Raw genomic sequence first — 13,512 nt, 5'->3', positions numbered from 1 at the left:
GGGGGCGCAACAGTCCTAGGGCCTAAACTCAGGGCAGATGATAGTTGGAGTTATGGGGGGAAGAATCTGGTAAGGGGTCCTCAATGGGAACTGTAGCAGGGGCATAGGAAGTGCAAGAGGAAGACAGAAACTAGAAGGGGAAGCCAGGAAGTGCACGAGGGAGAAAGGAAGTAGCAAGGAGTCAGGAAGTGTGTGAGGTCTACAGGAAGTCCATGAGAGAGAAAAATAGTGCATGGGGGAGACAAGAAGGGGAAGACGCAGAGGCTCCTAGGAAGAGACGTAAGCAAGGAGGCCCTCAGTGCGTGTGTTAGACAGGATGTGCATGGGGGCAAATTTGACGGGACTGCCTGAGGGGACGGGACGTGTTCCAGAACCAGATCCCGGGGTGGACATCCAAAACACAGTGGCCCAGCAGGCTGGAGGGTGGGCGGAGGATATTTGAGAGACTGTAGACCAGGGAGAGACCCTAACCCTTCACCCCATTCCTCCAGGAAAACCGGGAGGTGGGAGACTGGCGTAAGAACATCGATGCGCTGAGTGGAATGGAGGGCCGCAAGAAAAAGTTTGAAGGCTGAGCCGGCCTGCCCCCTGCCCTAGCCCTGAAGGTGTCCCGGAGGAATAAAGCTGCTTTCTGAGCTAGGAGTGGCTGCATGTCTGCTGCCTGGGGGGCGGGGGGTGGAGGGGGTGGGGGGCGAGGTGTGAGGGCGATGAGAGGACAGAGGGCAGCGCCCCCCAAGCCACACCACACCGCAGGAGCAGAGCTGGCGCGTTCTCAGCTCTTCTGCGGCACCTGGGGTGCAGAGAGGCTCAGACCAAGGCCCAAAGACACAGAGAGAGCCAGAGACCCACAGGGAGGGAGTAAAGACACAGATTCCTAGAAGGATGTGCAAAGAAAGGGACAGTGGAGAAGCAGATGTATACCACAAAGCCCACAGACCACTGAAAGAAAGAAATAGGGACCCAGAGGGAGAGTGGCAGAGACATGGGGAAGGATGCCCTCGAAAGAGCTAGAAAGATAGAGACACGAATCCAGAGACAAAGAGAGACAGAAACGGGGTCACAGACAGATACCGATACATACTGAGAGGGGCCGATTCACAGAGACACCCACAGAAATGCAGAGACAAAAATGCACGGGGAGACAAGGGGAGTGAAAGACACAGACGTGGAGAGTTGCAGACAAAGCCCGAAACAGACCCAGAGAGAACCCCCAGAGAAATGCCCAGAAATAGACACAGAGATGGCAGACAGTGGGAGACAGAGACACAGAGAGGCAGGAGGGGTGGCTGGCTCCGCTAGAGTTCAAGGTCATGGCGTGGCAGGGAAAGGGTGGGGAGGAATCCCAAAACAGATCAGTGTCAGATGGAGGTGGGGGAGTGTGAGGTCGCGCAGGCCTGACACCACACCCTCTCCCCTCCCCCGACCCACACCTGCTTCCCCGCTTTAGCGCCTGTTGTCACCAGGGTGGAATCCTGGTGGCAGACAAAGGGGTGGGGGTGGGGAGGGGGGAGACAGAGACGCACAGATGGAAAGTCAGAGACAAAGGAAAGAAGGACAATGTCAGAGAGACAGAGAGACCGGAACCAGAGCCATATAAGAGAAAGCACCCCTTCTACTCCTTTTGTCAATAAATATTCTCCAAGGACCTACTGTGTGCGGAGCACAGGGACTTCAAAGCATAGAGTGCAGCCTGCTGGAAGGGAGTGGGGCGCCCAGAGGTTGGAGGTCACCTGACCCAGCCTGGGTTCAAGGCAGTGCTGATGGGGTGGAGGGGTCCCCGAGCAGCCAGGAGGTGCCAGGATCCTGAATGTGGAGCCAGAGTTGGGGCAGGGCAGCCTCAGAGCTGGGACTCTAGGCTGGAGAAAGGAATTCTCTGGCCCTCCCCGCCCCTGGGGGGCGGGGCTGAGGCTCCGCTATAAACCCCAGGGTGCTTCGGGGGTGCTTCAGCGCCGTCCGCAAGGCTCTGTCCCGCCGCTCGCTGACTCTGCAGACCCAGCCTTCGGTAATGGTCCCAGGGACTTTGTACTTGGGGGAGAGGACGGGGGGGGTGTGAAGGGCTATGGAGGTGGACAGGGCGCAAAATGAAGGCTTGAATTCCGGGGAAACTCAGACTTCACGGGGACTGAGGACTGAGGTATTAGGGTTTGGGAGTTACAGAGTCTGGGGTGCCAAGAGTGGGGTGTCCCAGACTATAACACCTTCAGACCTAAGAGGTGTGAGATCTGAGGGAATCTCAGGAATTGGGGGTTGCTGGGTTTGGATGTCTGATGGTCTGGGGGTCAGGACAGGGAGCTTCTGGGGATTTGAGAATTGAGGTCTCCAGGTCTGAGGCCTTATGACTGGAGGCGTCAAAATTTGGGGCATCGTGAATGCACCTCTGAGCTTGGGCATCTGGGTTTTGGGGTCTCAAGATTTTGAGGCTTCAGAATGTAGGTGTCAAGACCTAGGGCATCAAGATCTGAGGATGTCTCAGCCCAGAGTCTGGAGTCTCAGGAACTGCGGTCTCAGAATCTGGAGACATGAAACCAGGGGCATCATCAATTGGGGTCTCAGGATTTGGGGGTGCTCTTAACCTGGGCACTGTGGGTCCTGGGGGATCTCAAAGATGGGGTGCTGTCTATGTAGGGGTCAGGATGAGGTCTATGGACAGGGCTGCTCTTGATGAGTCCAACCTCCTCCAAGGCTGTGGGTGGTGGGGCGAGGAGGGGACAGATGGGAAGATAATGGGGGGGGGAGTGTGTGTGAGAGGGAGCGGGTGTGACTAATTCTCCCAGGAGCCTCCCCTCCTTGAATCCCTTCTTAGGAAATGTCCTCTGTTTCACCATGTACGACATCCCCCCCGAAATAGCCTTTGGGGGGTGGGGCGGCTATTGTCTTCAGGCCACAGTCCCTTCCCAAATACCTTCTCCTAATCCCCACTCAGATCAGGTTCCCATGTACATGTCATAAGACAAAAGAGGACAGCTGTGGTGGTGGAGGCGCAGGAGTGCAGCTTTGGGGCTGTGCCCCCCCACACCTCCCAGAGCCCTTCCCTGTCAGGGCCCCCAGCCCCCCCCCCCTCAGACCCAGGAGTCCAGGAACCCCAGCCCCTCCTCCCTCAGACCCAGGGGTCCAGGCCCCCAGCCCCCTCCTCCCTCAGACCCAGGGGTCCAGACCCCCAGCCCCTCCTCCCTCAGACCCAAGAGTCCAGACCCTGGCCCCTCCTCCCTCAGACCTAAGAGTCCAGACCCCCAGACCCCTCCTCCCTCAGACCCAGGGGTCCAGGCCCCCAGCCCCCTCCTCCCTCAGACCCAGGAGTCCAAACCCCAGTCCCTCCTCCCTCAGACCCGGGACTCTGGCCCCCAGCCCCTCCTTCACCGGGACCGCACCTCACTCGCGTGTTCTCTGGTCCTCAGGTCACACAGGATGTCGGACACCGAAGAGCAGGAATATGAGGAGTGAGTGGCGCTGGCGGGGAGGGCTGGGGGCGTGGAGAGGGGGGACACTCTCCCACCTCCAACACGTCTAACCCTGCCTCTCGCCCTTTCCTTCCCACCCCTGCCCTCAGGGAGCAGCCCGAAGGTGAGTGGGCAGTGGGCGGGGCTCGGCGTCCTGGGGACACGCACGCGGGAGGCGAGGGGACAGCGGGGTCACCCGCCGCCCCCGCGCCCACCCTCCGGGGTTGCGGCGCCCTTGGCGTGGGCTCTCCGCACGGCCGGCGGCCCCCCCGCGGGGCTCCTCACCCTGCCTTCTCTGCCCCCGCCCCCCTTTCCAGAAGAGGAGGCTGCGGAAGAGGAGGAGGAAGGTGAGGCCTGACCCCCGCAGGTCTGCAGCCGGACGCAGCACCGCGGGGCCGGGGGGGGGCGGGGGGGGGCGCGGGGCCGGCCGGCACTGGGCTCCCGACCGCCCCGGCTTCAGATCCTTTAACAGCCTCTCCCCTCTCTTTCCTCTCTGCCCCCCACACCCCGGCCTGGCCGCTCCCCCACCCTCGCTTCTCCCCCTGCCTCCTCCTCCCCAGCCGCCGAGGAGCCGGAGCCGGTGGCAGAGCCAGGTAACCGCGGCTGCTTCGCTTCTCGAGCTGGATTTCCACCGGCACTGACCCCTGCGAGGACCCCCTGCGCCCCCGCAACCCGCCCAGGCCCGGTCCTTTAAGCCCCGGAGAGCTCGCGCGCCCTCTGGTGTCCACGAAGGGAAATCGCCTCGCTGAGGCTTTAACCCTTTCCCTTCTTTCTTAAAGAGACCGACACCCAAGCCTTCTTCCCCAACCTGGAGGAATACTTGTAGAAGGGTTGGATGTTTGCGGACAGGCACCCCGCCCCCATCTTCGCCCCCGACCCTGTCATTTTTTTCCCTCCATATACATTCAAAGGTTGGGGCCTGAGTTGCAGAAGGGGCTCTCCCTGAGAGTCTGGATTCCTGTGTCCCCAGAGGGGAGGGGCTGGGGACACCCTGCAGTGCTAGGTGTAAATGGAGAAGAGCAGGAGCTCTGGGTATGTAGAAAGAGGAAGGTCTGGGGGGTTTGGACCCCTGGGTTCCCAGAGAAGTGGGAGGGGGATCCCCACACCAGCTCTGAATGTATATCTGATGCGTGTGACCCTCTTCCGCCTTTACAGCCTACCTGATTTCCCTTCTCCCCCCTTCTCCCCCCACTCATGCCTCTCCCCCAGAGCTGCTCCTGGGGGCTGTGGCTTGGAGGGGGGGGTTCCCTCCTCTGGGTGTGTCAGGCCCACCCCCATGAACTCTTGCTAATTATCTCTTTGTATCTCCCCACTAGAAGAGGAGCGCCCCAAACCAAGGTAAGATCCTGGAGGGCTGGGGGGAGGGTCCCAATCACATCCTCCTAAATATATCCCCTACCCCCAGAGATAGGGTGTGAGAAAGGCAGAAAAGCAGAGTGGGGCACTTGAAACAGGAAAGGACAGTGATTTCTTCTTTCAGCAAATGGTCCACAGAACTTTCCATGGCATTTGGTGAGTCAGATCCCATCTGCTCTGTTGGTGAAACAGACCCAGATACAGTGATGGTAGCACACAAGAGGGCCCTATGTTTGCCCTAGGCAGTCACAGAAGGCTTCCCAGGGGAGGTGATGCCAGAGTCCTGAGGGATGAGGAGTTCACTAGCTGAAGGAAGTGGGAGGGATAGTGTAGAGGAGAAAGCTGTGGGGAGCACGCACGGTGCAGTGGCTGGATCTAGACCACTCTTTCGGGGAGCAGATACAGACACAGGTCATTCTGATGTTGGAGGTCCTATACTAGGCAGATCTGTGGAGGCCATGAGAGCTCGCGGGGGCAGAGGGTCCTGGAGGAGGTGACACTGGGGCCAAAGCTTGAAGAGGCAAGGAGGCAGCAATGTGAGCATGAGAAAAAAACCTAGAAGCAGAGTTCTGTGGGTTGATATGGGCAGTGGTGCCAATTTCATTGTGGCTAGAGCATAGAGTGGAAGAAGGGGTAGGTCCGCACAGGGTTTTGAGCAGAGGAGGCATCGGATCAGGTCTGAGAGAGAGCAAGGGGGATCAGGGAAGGCTTGTTGGAGGCGGCAAGGCCCCTGGGGATGCAGTATATCAGGAGAAGGGCATTACAGGCAGAGGGAACAGCATGCAAAGGCCCAGGGGTGCAAAGGCACATGGCATAGCCAGGGAACCATGAGATGTGGTGTGTGTCTGTGAGGGAGGAGAGAAGTTGCTGGAGGAGTTGACTGGGGCCAGATGGAGAAGGGCTTTGGATGCTGAGTTGCTTGGACTTTGTCTTAAGGGTGAGCTCTGAGCTAAAGTCATGAAGGAAGATGAACTGAAGGTGGACAGCTGGAGTCTGGGAGGCCAGGAGGAGGCTGGTATGAAGGTTCACAGGGGAGGGACTGAGGCCTGAGCTGGGCAGGGGGCGTGGGTGGGACAGGGGGAACAGACTGGGGACATGCCAAGGCGAAGAGGCCAGGACTTGCTGTTGGGGCAAGGGGAGGGAGGAGGTGAGGGTCTGGGCTGAGAACCCGAGGGGTGGTGCAGCCACCACTCCATCTTGGGGAAGTTGATGGGCTCGGTGGAGGCATGGTGTGCGAGAATGCCGGAAATGTTCAGGAAGCACCCGTAAACCTGAGTCTGGGGTCTCGGAGAGAGTCTGGGCTGGAGACAGAGGTGGTGAATCCTCGGTAACTGACGATAATCGAAGTCACCCGAGCGAATGACGTGGATCGTGAGAGTTTCCTATGCATAAATAAAAGGGCGAAACTCTTTAAAGGGCTTTCTGGGGACAAGGAGACAAGAGATGGGACAGCCAGAGGAGTCGGAAGCAAATCAGGCGATGGACGGTGCCGTCTTAAAAAGCAGAGAATTCGAATATAGGTGTGGGCGGCAGGCCGACCCCTAGGGCAGCAACACCCAATACAAATTTCATGCAAGCCACGTATGTAAAAATATCTGTATTTTTACAAGCCGCACTTTAAAAAGTAAAACAAAACAGGTAAAAATTAATCTTCATAGCATTTCCTTAATTCCACCCGATTTATCTGAAATGTCATCATTTCAACATGTAATTGATAGGAGACATTATTTGTGAAATATATTACATTTTTCTGTTTGAACCAAGGGTTTGAAATCCAGCGTGTTTCACAGACAGCCCATAGAATCTCGATTCGGACCAGTCCCCTGTCAGGTGCCGGAAGCTGGCTGCCACACTGGACAGCGCTCCATCAGGGTGCTCAGGCTGCTCAGTCTTTTCCCCTTTCCACCCATCAGGCCTGTGGTCCCTCCTCTGATTCCCCCGAAGATCCCAGAAGGGGAACGTGTGGACTTCGATGTAAGTAAAGGACACCCAGTCCCCAGGTGCCTTTGTGCAAATTAGGAAGAGGTGCCCCTGGCTTCTCCCTTCTTTTGGAGTACCCTAAAATGGGCCGCATGGGCCGCTAGTGCCACCTGCTGGGAACATCGCGAACAGTGGCCCCTGTCCCCTAAACGGTCCAAGCCGGTCTTTGCAGTCAAGGGCCCTGCCACGACGTGTCTCAGAGGCGCTCACAGGTGGGGGCCTGGTCCCCCGCACCGCCTGCGAATGACGCGGCCCCCACCCTCGGTCCTGCAGGACATCCACCGGAAGCGCATGGAGAAAGATCTGCTGGAGCTGCAGACGCTCATTGACGTACATTTTGAACAGCGGAAGAAAGAGGAAGAGGAGCTCATTGCGCTGAAAGAGCGCATTGTGAGTGGAGGGAGGCGGGGTTCTGCAGATTCCTCCCTCACCGCGTGCCGTCCTGGGTCTGGCAATGGTTCCTGTCCAGTACAGACCTGAGGCTGAATCATTTGGGAGCTTGTCCAAGTCGGTGACCACACTCAAACTTGCTCATCTCTGCTCTTGACCTGCATGGGGAGGGGGCGTCCCTGCACCTCCTCATTCTTCTCTGCCCCCCCCCCCCCGCAGGAGCGGCGCCGGGCTGAGAGAGCTGAACAGCAGCGCTTCCGAACCGAGAAGGAGCGCGAGCGTCAGGCCAAACTGGCGGTGGGTGCCTCCCCTGCCCTGAGAGACCAAGTGTTTCTTCTTCAGCGGGATGCTCTATTTCCCATTCATGATCTTTTCTGCGGTCCTGAGAAAGTACTTGCGCTGTATTATTCAAGGATCTCTCAGTTGGAAGGGACAGAAACCCCAGCCCAAACTGGATTCAGCAGAAAGAGCATTTAATGTGCTCATATAACTAAAAAAGTGTAGAGTGTGACTTGCTTCAGGTATGGCTGGATCAAGGAACTCAAATAAGATTACAAAGACCCAGCTTTTCTCTTCCTATCCCTGGGCCCATCTTTCTGTGGACACTGGGGTGATGAGGTCCTCAGGAGCTTGCCCGGGATGTTCCTGGTCTGAGCCCTGAAAATGCTGTATCTCATCAGTCCCAGGTGAACCAGATGGTCAGTCACCCTACCGGACACCTTCTTCTCAGGCAGGGGTGGCAAGTGACCACCAGCAACTCTGGCTATCACTCCTCTTTTATCTGTCTTCTACATCATTCTAGGATGAGTTCAGATTGGTCAGCTGTCCATCTTGTAGCGAATTGCTGGCTAGCTGTAGGAGATTCGTGAGAATGCTCCCATTGGTGTAGGCTTTGGAAACAAGATCTGCCTTGGCATCGAGGAGTGGCACACTTGAATCACTTTTCAAGATTAGGAGTTGGGTGACATGGTAGGCATCGTACTGGTCTCCCAAAGATGTTCACATCCTAATTCCCAGAGTCTATGAATATGGTGCCTTCCATGGCAAAAGATGGTGCCTGTGATTAAGTTAAGGATCTTGAGGTGGGAGATGATTCTGGATTATCCAGATGGACCTCATGTTATCACAAGGGTCCTTGCAAGAGGGAGGCTGTAGGGTCAGAGTCAGAGACGTTTGAAGATACTTTTCTGCTAGCTTAGAAGAGGGAGGAAGGGGCCAGGAGCCAAGGGAGGCAGGCAGCCCCTAGAAGTGAGGGCAAGAGAGTGAATTCTCCCCTAGAGCCTCCACAAGGAACCAGCCCTAGTCACTCCTTGATTTTAGCTCAGAAGACCCATTTTAGACTTCTGACCTGCAGAACTGTAAGGCGATAAACTTGTGCTATTTTTTAAAGATATTTATTATTTATTTATTTATTTGACACAGATTGAGAGAGAGAGAGAGAGCACAAGCGGGGGGAGTGGCAGAGGGAGAGGGAGAAGCAGGTTCCCGCTGAGCAGGGACTTGAACATGAGACTCCATCCCAGGACCGTGGGATCAGGACCCAAGCTGAAGGCAGATGTTTAACCAACTGAGCCACCCAGGCGCCCCGAACTTGTGCTGTTTTAAGCTATTAAATTTGCAGATTTCAGCAGCGACAGGAGATTAATTCAGATGGGGCATGCTGGACATGCCTGAGCCGTCATACCCACCTCACCAGCCCTTTCGGTGGGGAGAGGAGTTGGTCTGGACAAGCCGCTGCTTCTGGAACATGGGGCTGCCTTCAGTAGACATCTGGAACCTCGTCCTCAGACTCAAGGCCAGCAGCCTCTTCAGTGCTCCAAGGCCCCCACCCCCATCGCCAGGCACCCTCCTGCGTCCTCTGACACCGTTATTGTCACATGAGAATAAAGCAGACGAAGGCCCAGAGAGGGGGAGTATCTGCACTGAGGCCGCACAGCAGCGCTCAGCATTGGCCATTCAGATTAGAGGAATGCAGAAAAAAGCAGGAATATCCCTTTCCCATTTTGAAAGTTTTGCTTGGGGGATATTAAGGCTCAGGGAGGAGAAGGGACTTGCAGGTGGTCACACAGCCAGGCCTGGAAGGGCCAGGAGCAGAATGTCTGCGTTTTTGCCTGTTCGGACATGGCCTTTGTCTCACGCACCGGGTCGGCAGAGCCCTGCTTCACTCAGCTCCCACATCCCCATCTCAGACCCCTTCCCTGCAGGGCTGCGACAGGCCTTGGGTTTAACACCCTTCTTCCCTCAGGAGGAGAAGATGCGGAAGGAGGAAGAGGAGGCTAAGAAGCGGGCTGAGGATGATGCCAAAAAGAAGAAGGTTCTATCCAATATGGGAGCCCATTTTGGGGGTTACCTGGTCAAGGTGAGTTCAGCCCACTGGGATCTAAGGTCTATGTTCCCAGGGAGGAAGCAACAGAGGACCTAGATTTCTGTTTCCTGAGGGAGGTGGGGGCTGGGGGCTGGACTCCCGGGTCTGAGGGGGGAGGGGCTGGGGGCCTGGACTCCCGGGTCTGAGGGAGGAGGGGCTGGGGGCCTGGACTCCCGGGTCTGAGGGAGGAGGGGCTGGGGGCCTGGACTCCTGGGTCTGAGGGAGGAGGGGCTGGGGGCCTGGACTCCCGGGTCTGAGGGGGGAGGGGCTGGGGGCCTGGACTCCTGGGTCTGAGGGGGGAGGGGCTGGGGGCCTGGACTCCTGGGTGTAGGGACAAGGTGGGGAGGAACCCCCTGGCTTCTGATCTATCCCACAGTTCAGTATGTCCCTTTCCCTACCCTCAGGCAGAACAAAAACGCGGTAAACGCCAGACAGGTCGGGAGATGAAAGTGCGCATCCTGAGTGAGCGTAAAAAGCCTCTGAACATCGACCACATGGGAGAAGACCAGCTCCGGTAGGTGGGATCGGGGCTCAGGGTGGGAGGGGGCCGTTGAAAGACAGCGAGATAAGGGGACTCTTACCCAGCTCTGGGAGGGCAGAAGCCCAGGTCTGAGCCCTGGTGCTGTGTGACTTTGGACAAGTGTGTCCCCCTCTCTGGGCCTCTGTTGTCTTCCCTGGGAAACATGTCACTGATATAAGACCCACTTTTTGTGGGTACCATGACCTGTAGAGTCTGGGAGGTAATATGGTGGGAAGCCAGAGAAGATGGCTCACCAAAAGTGAGGAGATTATGTTGACCTATTGATGTCCCTTGGAAACTCGGGAAGGCCCCATCTTTATGTGAATTAAAGCCAGACATGCTGGTGAGAACTTTCCAGCCAAGTCTCTACCCCATGGGACTCTATCTGCCCCTTTACCTCCCATTCACAGGACAGCCCATGTCTTGTGATACGCTGCTAGAGGGAAGGGTGCAGAGGGCTTTTCCTTCTGGGTTCTCATTGGTAGCTTGATGTTCTCTGGTCTGGGCATGACTCATAAAGTCAGAAACCCCCACTGCCCCAGAGGCAGCACAGTGAGGGGGACCGAAGCTCAGTGCCTGCTCCGTCACGCCACCAGCTGTGTGATCTTAGGCACGTTATATAATTTTTCTGAGCCTCATTTTCCTTACTGGTAAAATGAGGCTGGGATAACAAAAGTCTACCTCATACACCTGTGAAAGGCCAGTGGTGGTGATGATGATGAAAACAAAGTCTACCTCATACACCTGTGAAAGGTCAGTGAGGTGATGATAATTGATGGTGATGATGTTGGTGATGATGGTGATGATGGTGGCGGTGGTGGCGGTGGTGGCGGCTGCAGCAGCCGTGCCCTATGGAGGGCTTACAACCCTGTGAGGTACTATGATTATCCTCCTCTTAAAGATGAGGGACCTGAGGCACAGAGAGATTAAGTAACCTTGCCAGGGTTGCACAACTTTGCAAGTGTAAGAGCTGGGATTTGAACCCTGGAGAAGTCTGGTGCAGCAGCCTGTGTTATAAAGAGGTGTGATGGTAGATGTTTAACAGCCAACTCTCCAGGGGCAGAAAAACTGACTGTGGCATTTGCTAGTTTCCATGATGTAACTATTCCCACCATGTGGATTTGAAACTACCAGTGTGAGAGGCTGCTCCCAAGAAAAGATGCACACAGTCAGGGTCAGCTTGTGGAGGAGTTTGCAAGGCTCTAGCCCCCAGCTCGCTATGTGCTCCCCCTTCTGAGCACGTTATCACAGGGCCCCGCATAAAGTAACATGTGGCTGGTGTTCATTCCCCCCTTTTCCTTTTATTTCTCTGTTCTCCCCTACACATCCACCCGTAACTTGAGTCCACTAATATTTAGGTCCAGTTACCTCAATTTTATTCATTAGTAAAGGTCATATGTGGGTCTATAACATTTTTCAAATAAAAATGTGCCCCAGAAGAGAGGGCAGTGGAAAGCTGGTAGCTAGCAAGACAAAAAAGCAACGCTAATAATAATAAAGTGAACAGTAACACTGACTTTAGTGTTTACTATGTTACATTATACATCCTATAACGGTTTTGTGATAGATTTTTATCAGTTAAGTTTGGCCTCTAGTGAAGACACCTGTCCATAGCAGCCTAAAATACAGAGGCTTATTTTCTCACAGAGGAGAAATGTGAGACTAATTGGTATGAAACTCTAGAAAATCAATGGAGACCCAGACTCCTGTTTCTCTGCTCCACCACACTTAGCCCGATATTTCCATCCTCAAAATAACCTCGTGGTCCAATGGGGCTGCTGGGGCTCCAGCCAACATATCCAAGAAGCAGGAAGAAGTTGCATGGAAAGAGCCACAAAAGGCTTTCTGGGAAGCCCTACCCAGAGACCTGTTTTCATCCCATTGGCCACCCTACCTGCACAGGAGATTTGCGGCAGTGGCTTTTTAACTGGGCCTATCACAAAATGTTTCTAAGGAAGAACGGGAGAAGAGGTATAGAGCAGGCAGCCACAGTTTTACGGAGAGGGAGACAGGATCCTCTTACTTGGCAAAAGTCACAAACCAGAGAATGGCAAAGCTGGGGTTTGAAACAGGGCTTCCTGACTCCAGAGCGTGGGTCCTTAACCATTACATCGTTCTCCCTTAGGGAAATAGGAATTTTGAATGTGGAGACAGTGGGCAGAGATTAAAAACCCTTTTCTTCCATTCACTTTGAATATTTTGGCCTCGGATATTAATGAAATGGCAGCAGTGATGCCCCACTCCGAGTCTGGCCCTATGGCTTTGGGCAGTTCTCTCTGGGCTGAGAGAGGCCGGCCCCCTCCCTGACAGCCCGTCTGCCCTACCAGGGAGAAGGCCCAGGAACTGTCCGACTGGATCCACCAGCTGGAGTCCGAGAAGTTTGACCTGATGGAGAAGCTGAAGCAGCAGAAGTATGAGGTGAGACCCATCCCCCAGGGAGGACGGCGGCGCCGGGCAGGGGCGGGCGCCGGGCAGGGGCGGGCGCAGGGCAGGGGCGGGCGCGTCCCCGTGGCTGTCCTCCCAGCATCTCCCTCTTTCCCGCGCAGATCAACGTGCTGTACAACCGCATCAGCCACGCCCAGAAGTTGTAAGTGTTCCTCCTCTGACTCTGGGCTTTGCCTCTCCTTCCCTGTGGCTCCCCTCACCCCTCCACACCGTGCAGTGTCCAGGACAGCCCCTGCCCCAAATGTCAACAGGCTGAGAACCCCGCGTCACTTCTGTTCCTTGCTCTGCCTCTCCCTGCTCCCTTTCTCCTGCTCGCTGTTCATCTATCTCTGTCTCCCACTTTCCGCCTCTTTCACCCCAGCCTTGGCCCCTCTTCCATGCTACCCACTCTCCGTCACCCATCCCTCCCTTCCCCCCAGCCCGTCCTCCTAAACGTCCATCAGCACCCACGGGAACACCCTGAGCTCACCTCCCAACATCAGCTCCCACAGATGGGAGGGAGCTGGCCGCAGATCATCAACCACACCATCCCAGCCAGTCAACAGAGGACGCATTTGCCTGCCCCTTCTTCTGGGCAGGGAGAAGGGGAATTTGGAGGGGGGCGGACTTCTGAATTGAGGGCAGGTCCCATCTCAGAGGTTGGGGAGCCCCTCCTTCCTGACACCCTCTCCCTCTTCTCCTACAGCCGGAAGGGGGCAGGGAAGGGCCGTGTTGGAGGACGCTGGAAGTGAGGACCTGGGGCTGTGCGTGCCATGAGGCGCTGGAGTGTGGGTCCCCTCTGTGGTTGAAATAAACGCGCCCCCTGCAGACGCCTGCTAAGTTCTCTGGCGGTCATTACTACTAGCCTCCGGGCTTCATCTGACTTAGTGCCTGGAGAGCCCTAATAGTCACTGCGGTGGCAGGTAACGTTGAACCCTCCGCCGCAGGGAACGCAACACGGTGCGGCCACTTTGGAAACCAGTCTGGTAGTGCCTCAAAAAGCTAAGTGCAGAGTTACTGTAGGGCCCGGTAATTCCACT

General features: G+C 56.1%; 2 protein-coding genes across 2 annotated transcripts in view; both read left to right on the top strand.

Moving 5' to 3' along the window:
• The window catches only part of TNNI3 (troponin I3, cardiac type), a 3,442-nt gene extending 2,785 nt beyond the window's left edge, over positions 1 to 657 (top strand). The window contains exon 8 of the mRNA XM_025849203.2: positions 492 to 657. Coding sequence (XP_025704988.1) covers positions 492 to 575 — 84 coding nt within the window. The 3' untranslated portion in view covers positions 576 to 657. The remainder of the gene's footprint in view (positions 1 to 491) is intronic.
• Positions 658 to 3,540: 2,883 nt separating this feature from the next.
• TNNT1 (troponin T1, slow skeletal type) lies at positions 3,541 to 13,310 on the top strand. Its single transcript, XM_073889293.1, has 12 exons — positions 3,541 to 3,561; positions 3,755 to 3,784; positions 3,998 to 4,030; positions 4,754 to 4,775; positions 6,707 to 6,767; positions 7,047 to 7,163; positions 7,383 to 7,460; positions 9,409 to 9,522; positions 9,933 to 10,042; positions 12,376 to 12,466; positions 12,595 to 12,635; positions 13,179 to 13,310. Exons 6-12 carry the CDS (start codon positions 7,065 to 7,067, stop codon positions 13,222 to 13,224), a joined length of 579 nt encoding a protein of 192 aa, XP_073745394.1. The 5' UTR covers positions 3,541 to 3,561; positions 3,755 to 3,784; positions 3,998 to 4,030; positions 4,754 to 4,775; positions 6,707 to 6,767; positions 7,047 to 7,064; the 3' UTR covers positions 13,225 to 13,310.
• Positions 13,311 to 13,512: the final 202 nt, after the last annotated feature.

This window comes from Callorhinus ursinus, unplaced genomic scaffold, assembly GCF_003265705.2.
Source record: "Callorhinus ursinus isolate GAN/ISIS: 27379988/994484 unplaced genomic scaffold, GSC_fseal_2.0 scaffold106, whole genome shotgun sequence".
NCBI classification, from domain to species: domain Eukaryota; kingdom Metazoa; phylum Chordata; class Mammalia; order Carnivora; family Otariidae; genus Callorhinus; species Callorhinus ursinus.
This window is presented reverse-complemented; position numbering and strand designations above follow the sequence as displayed.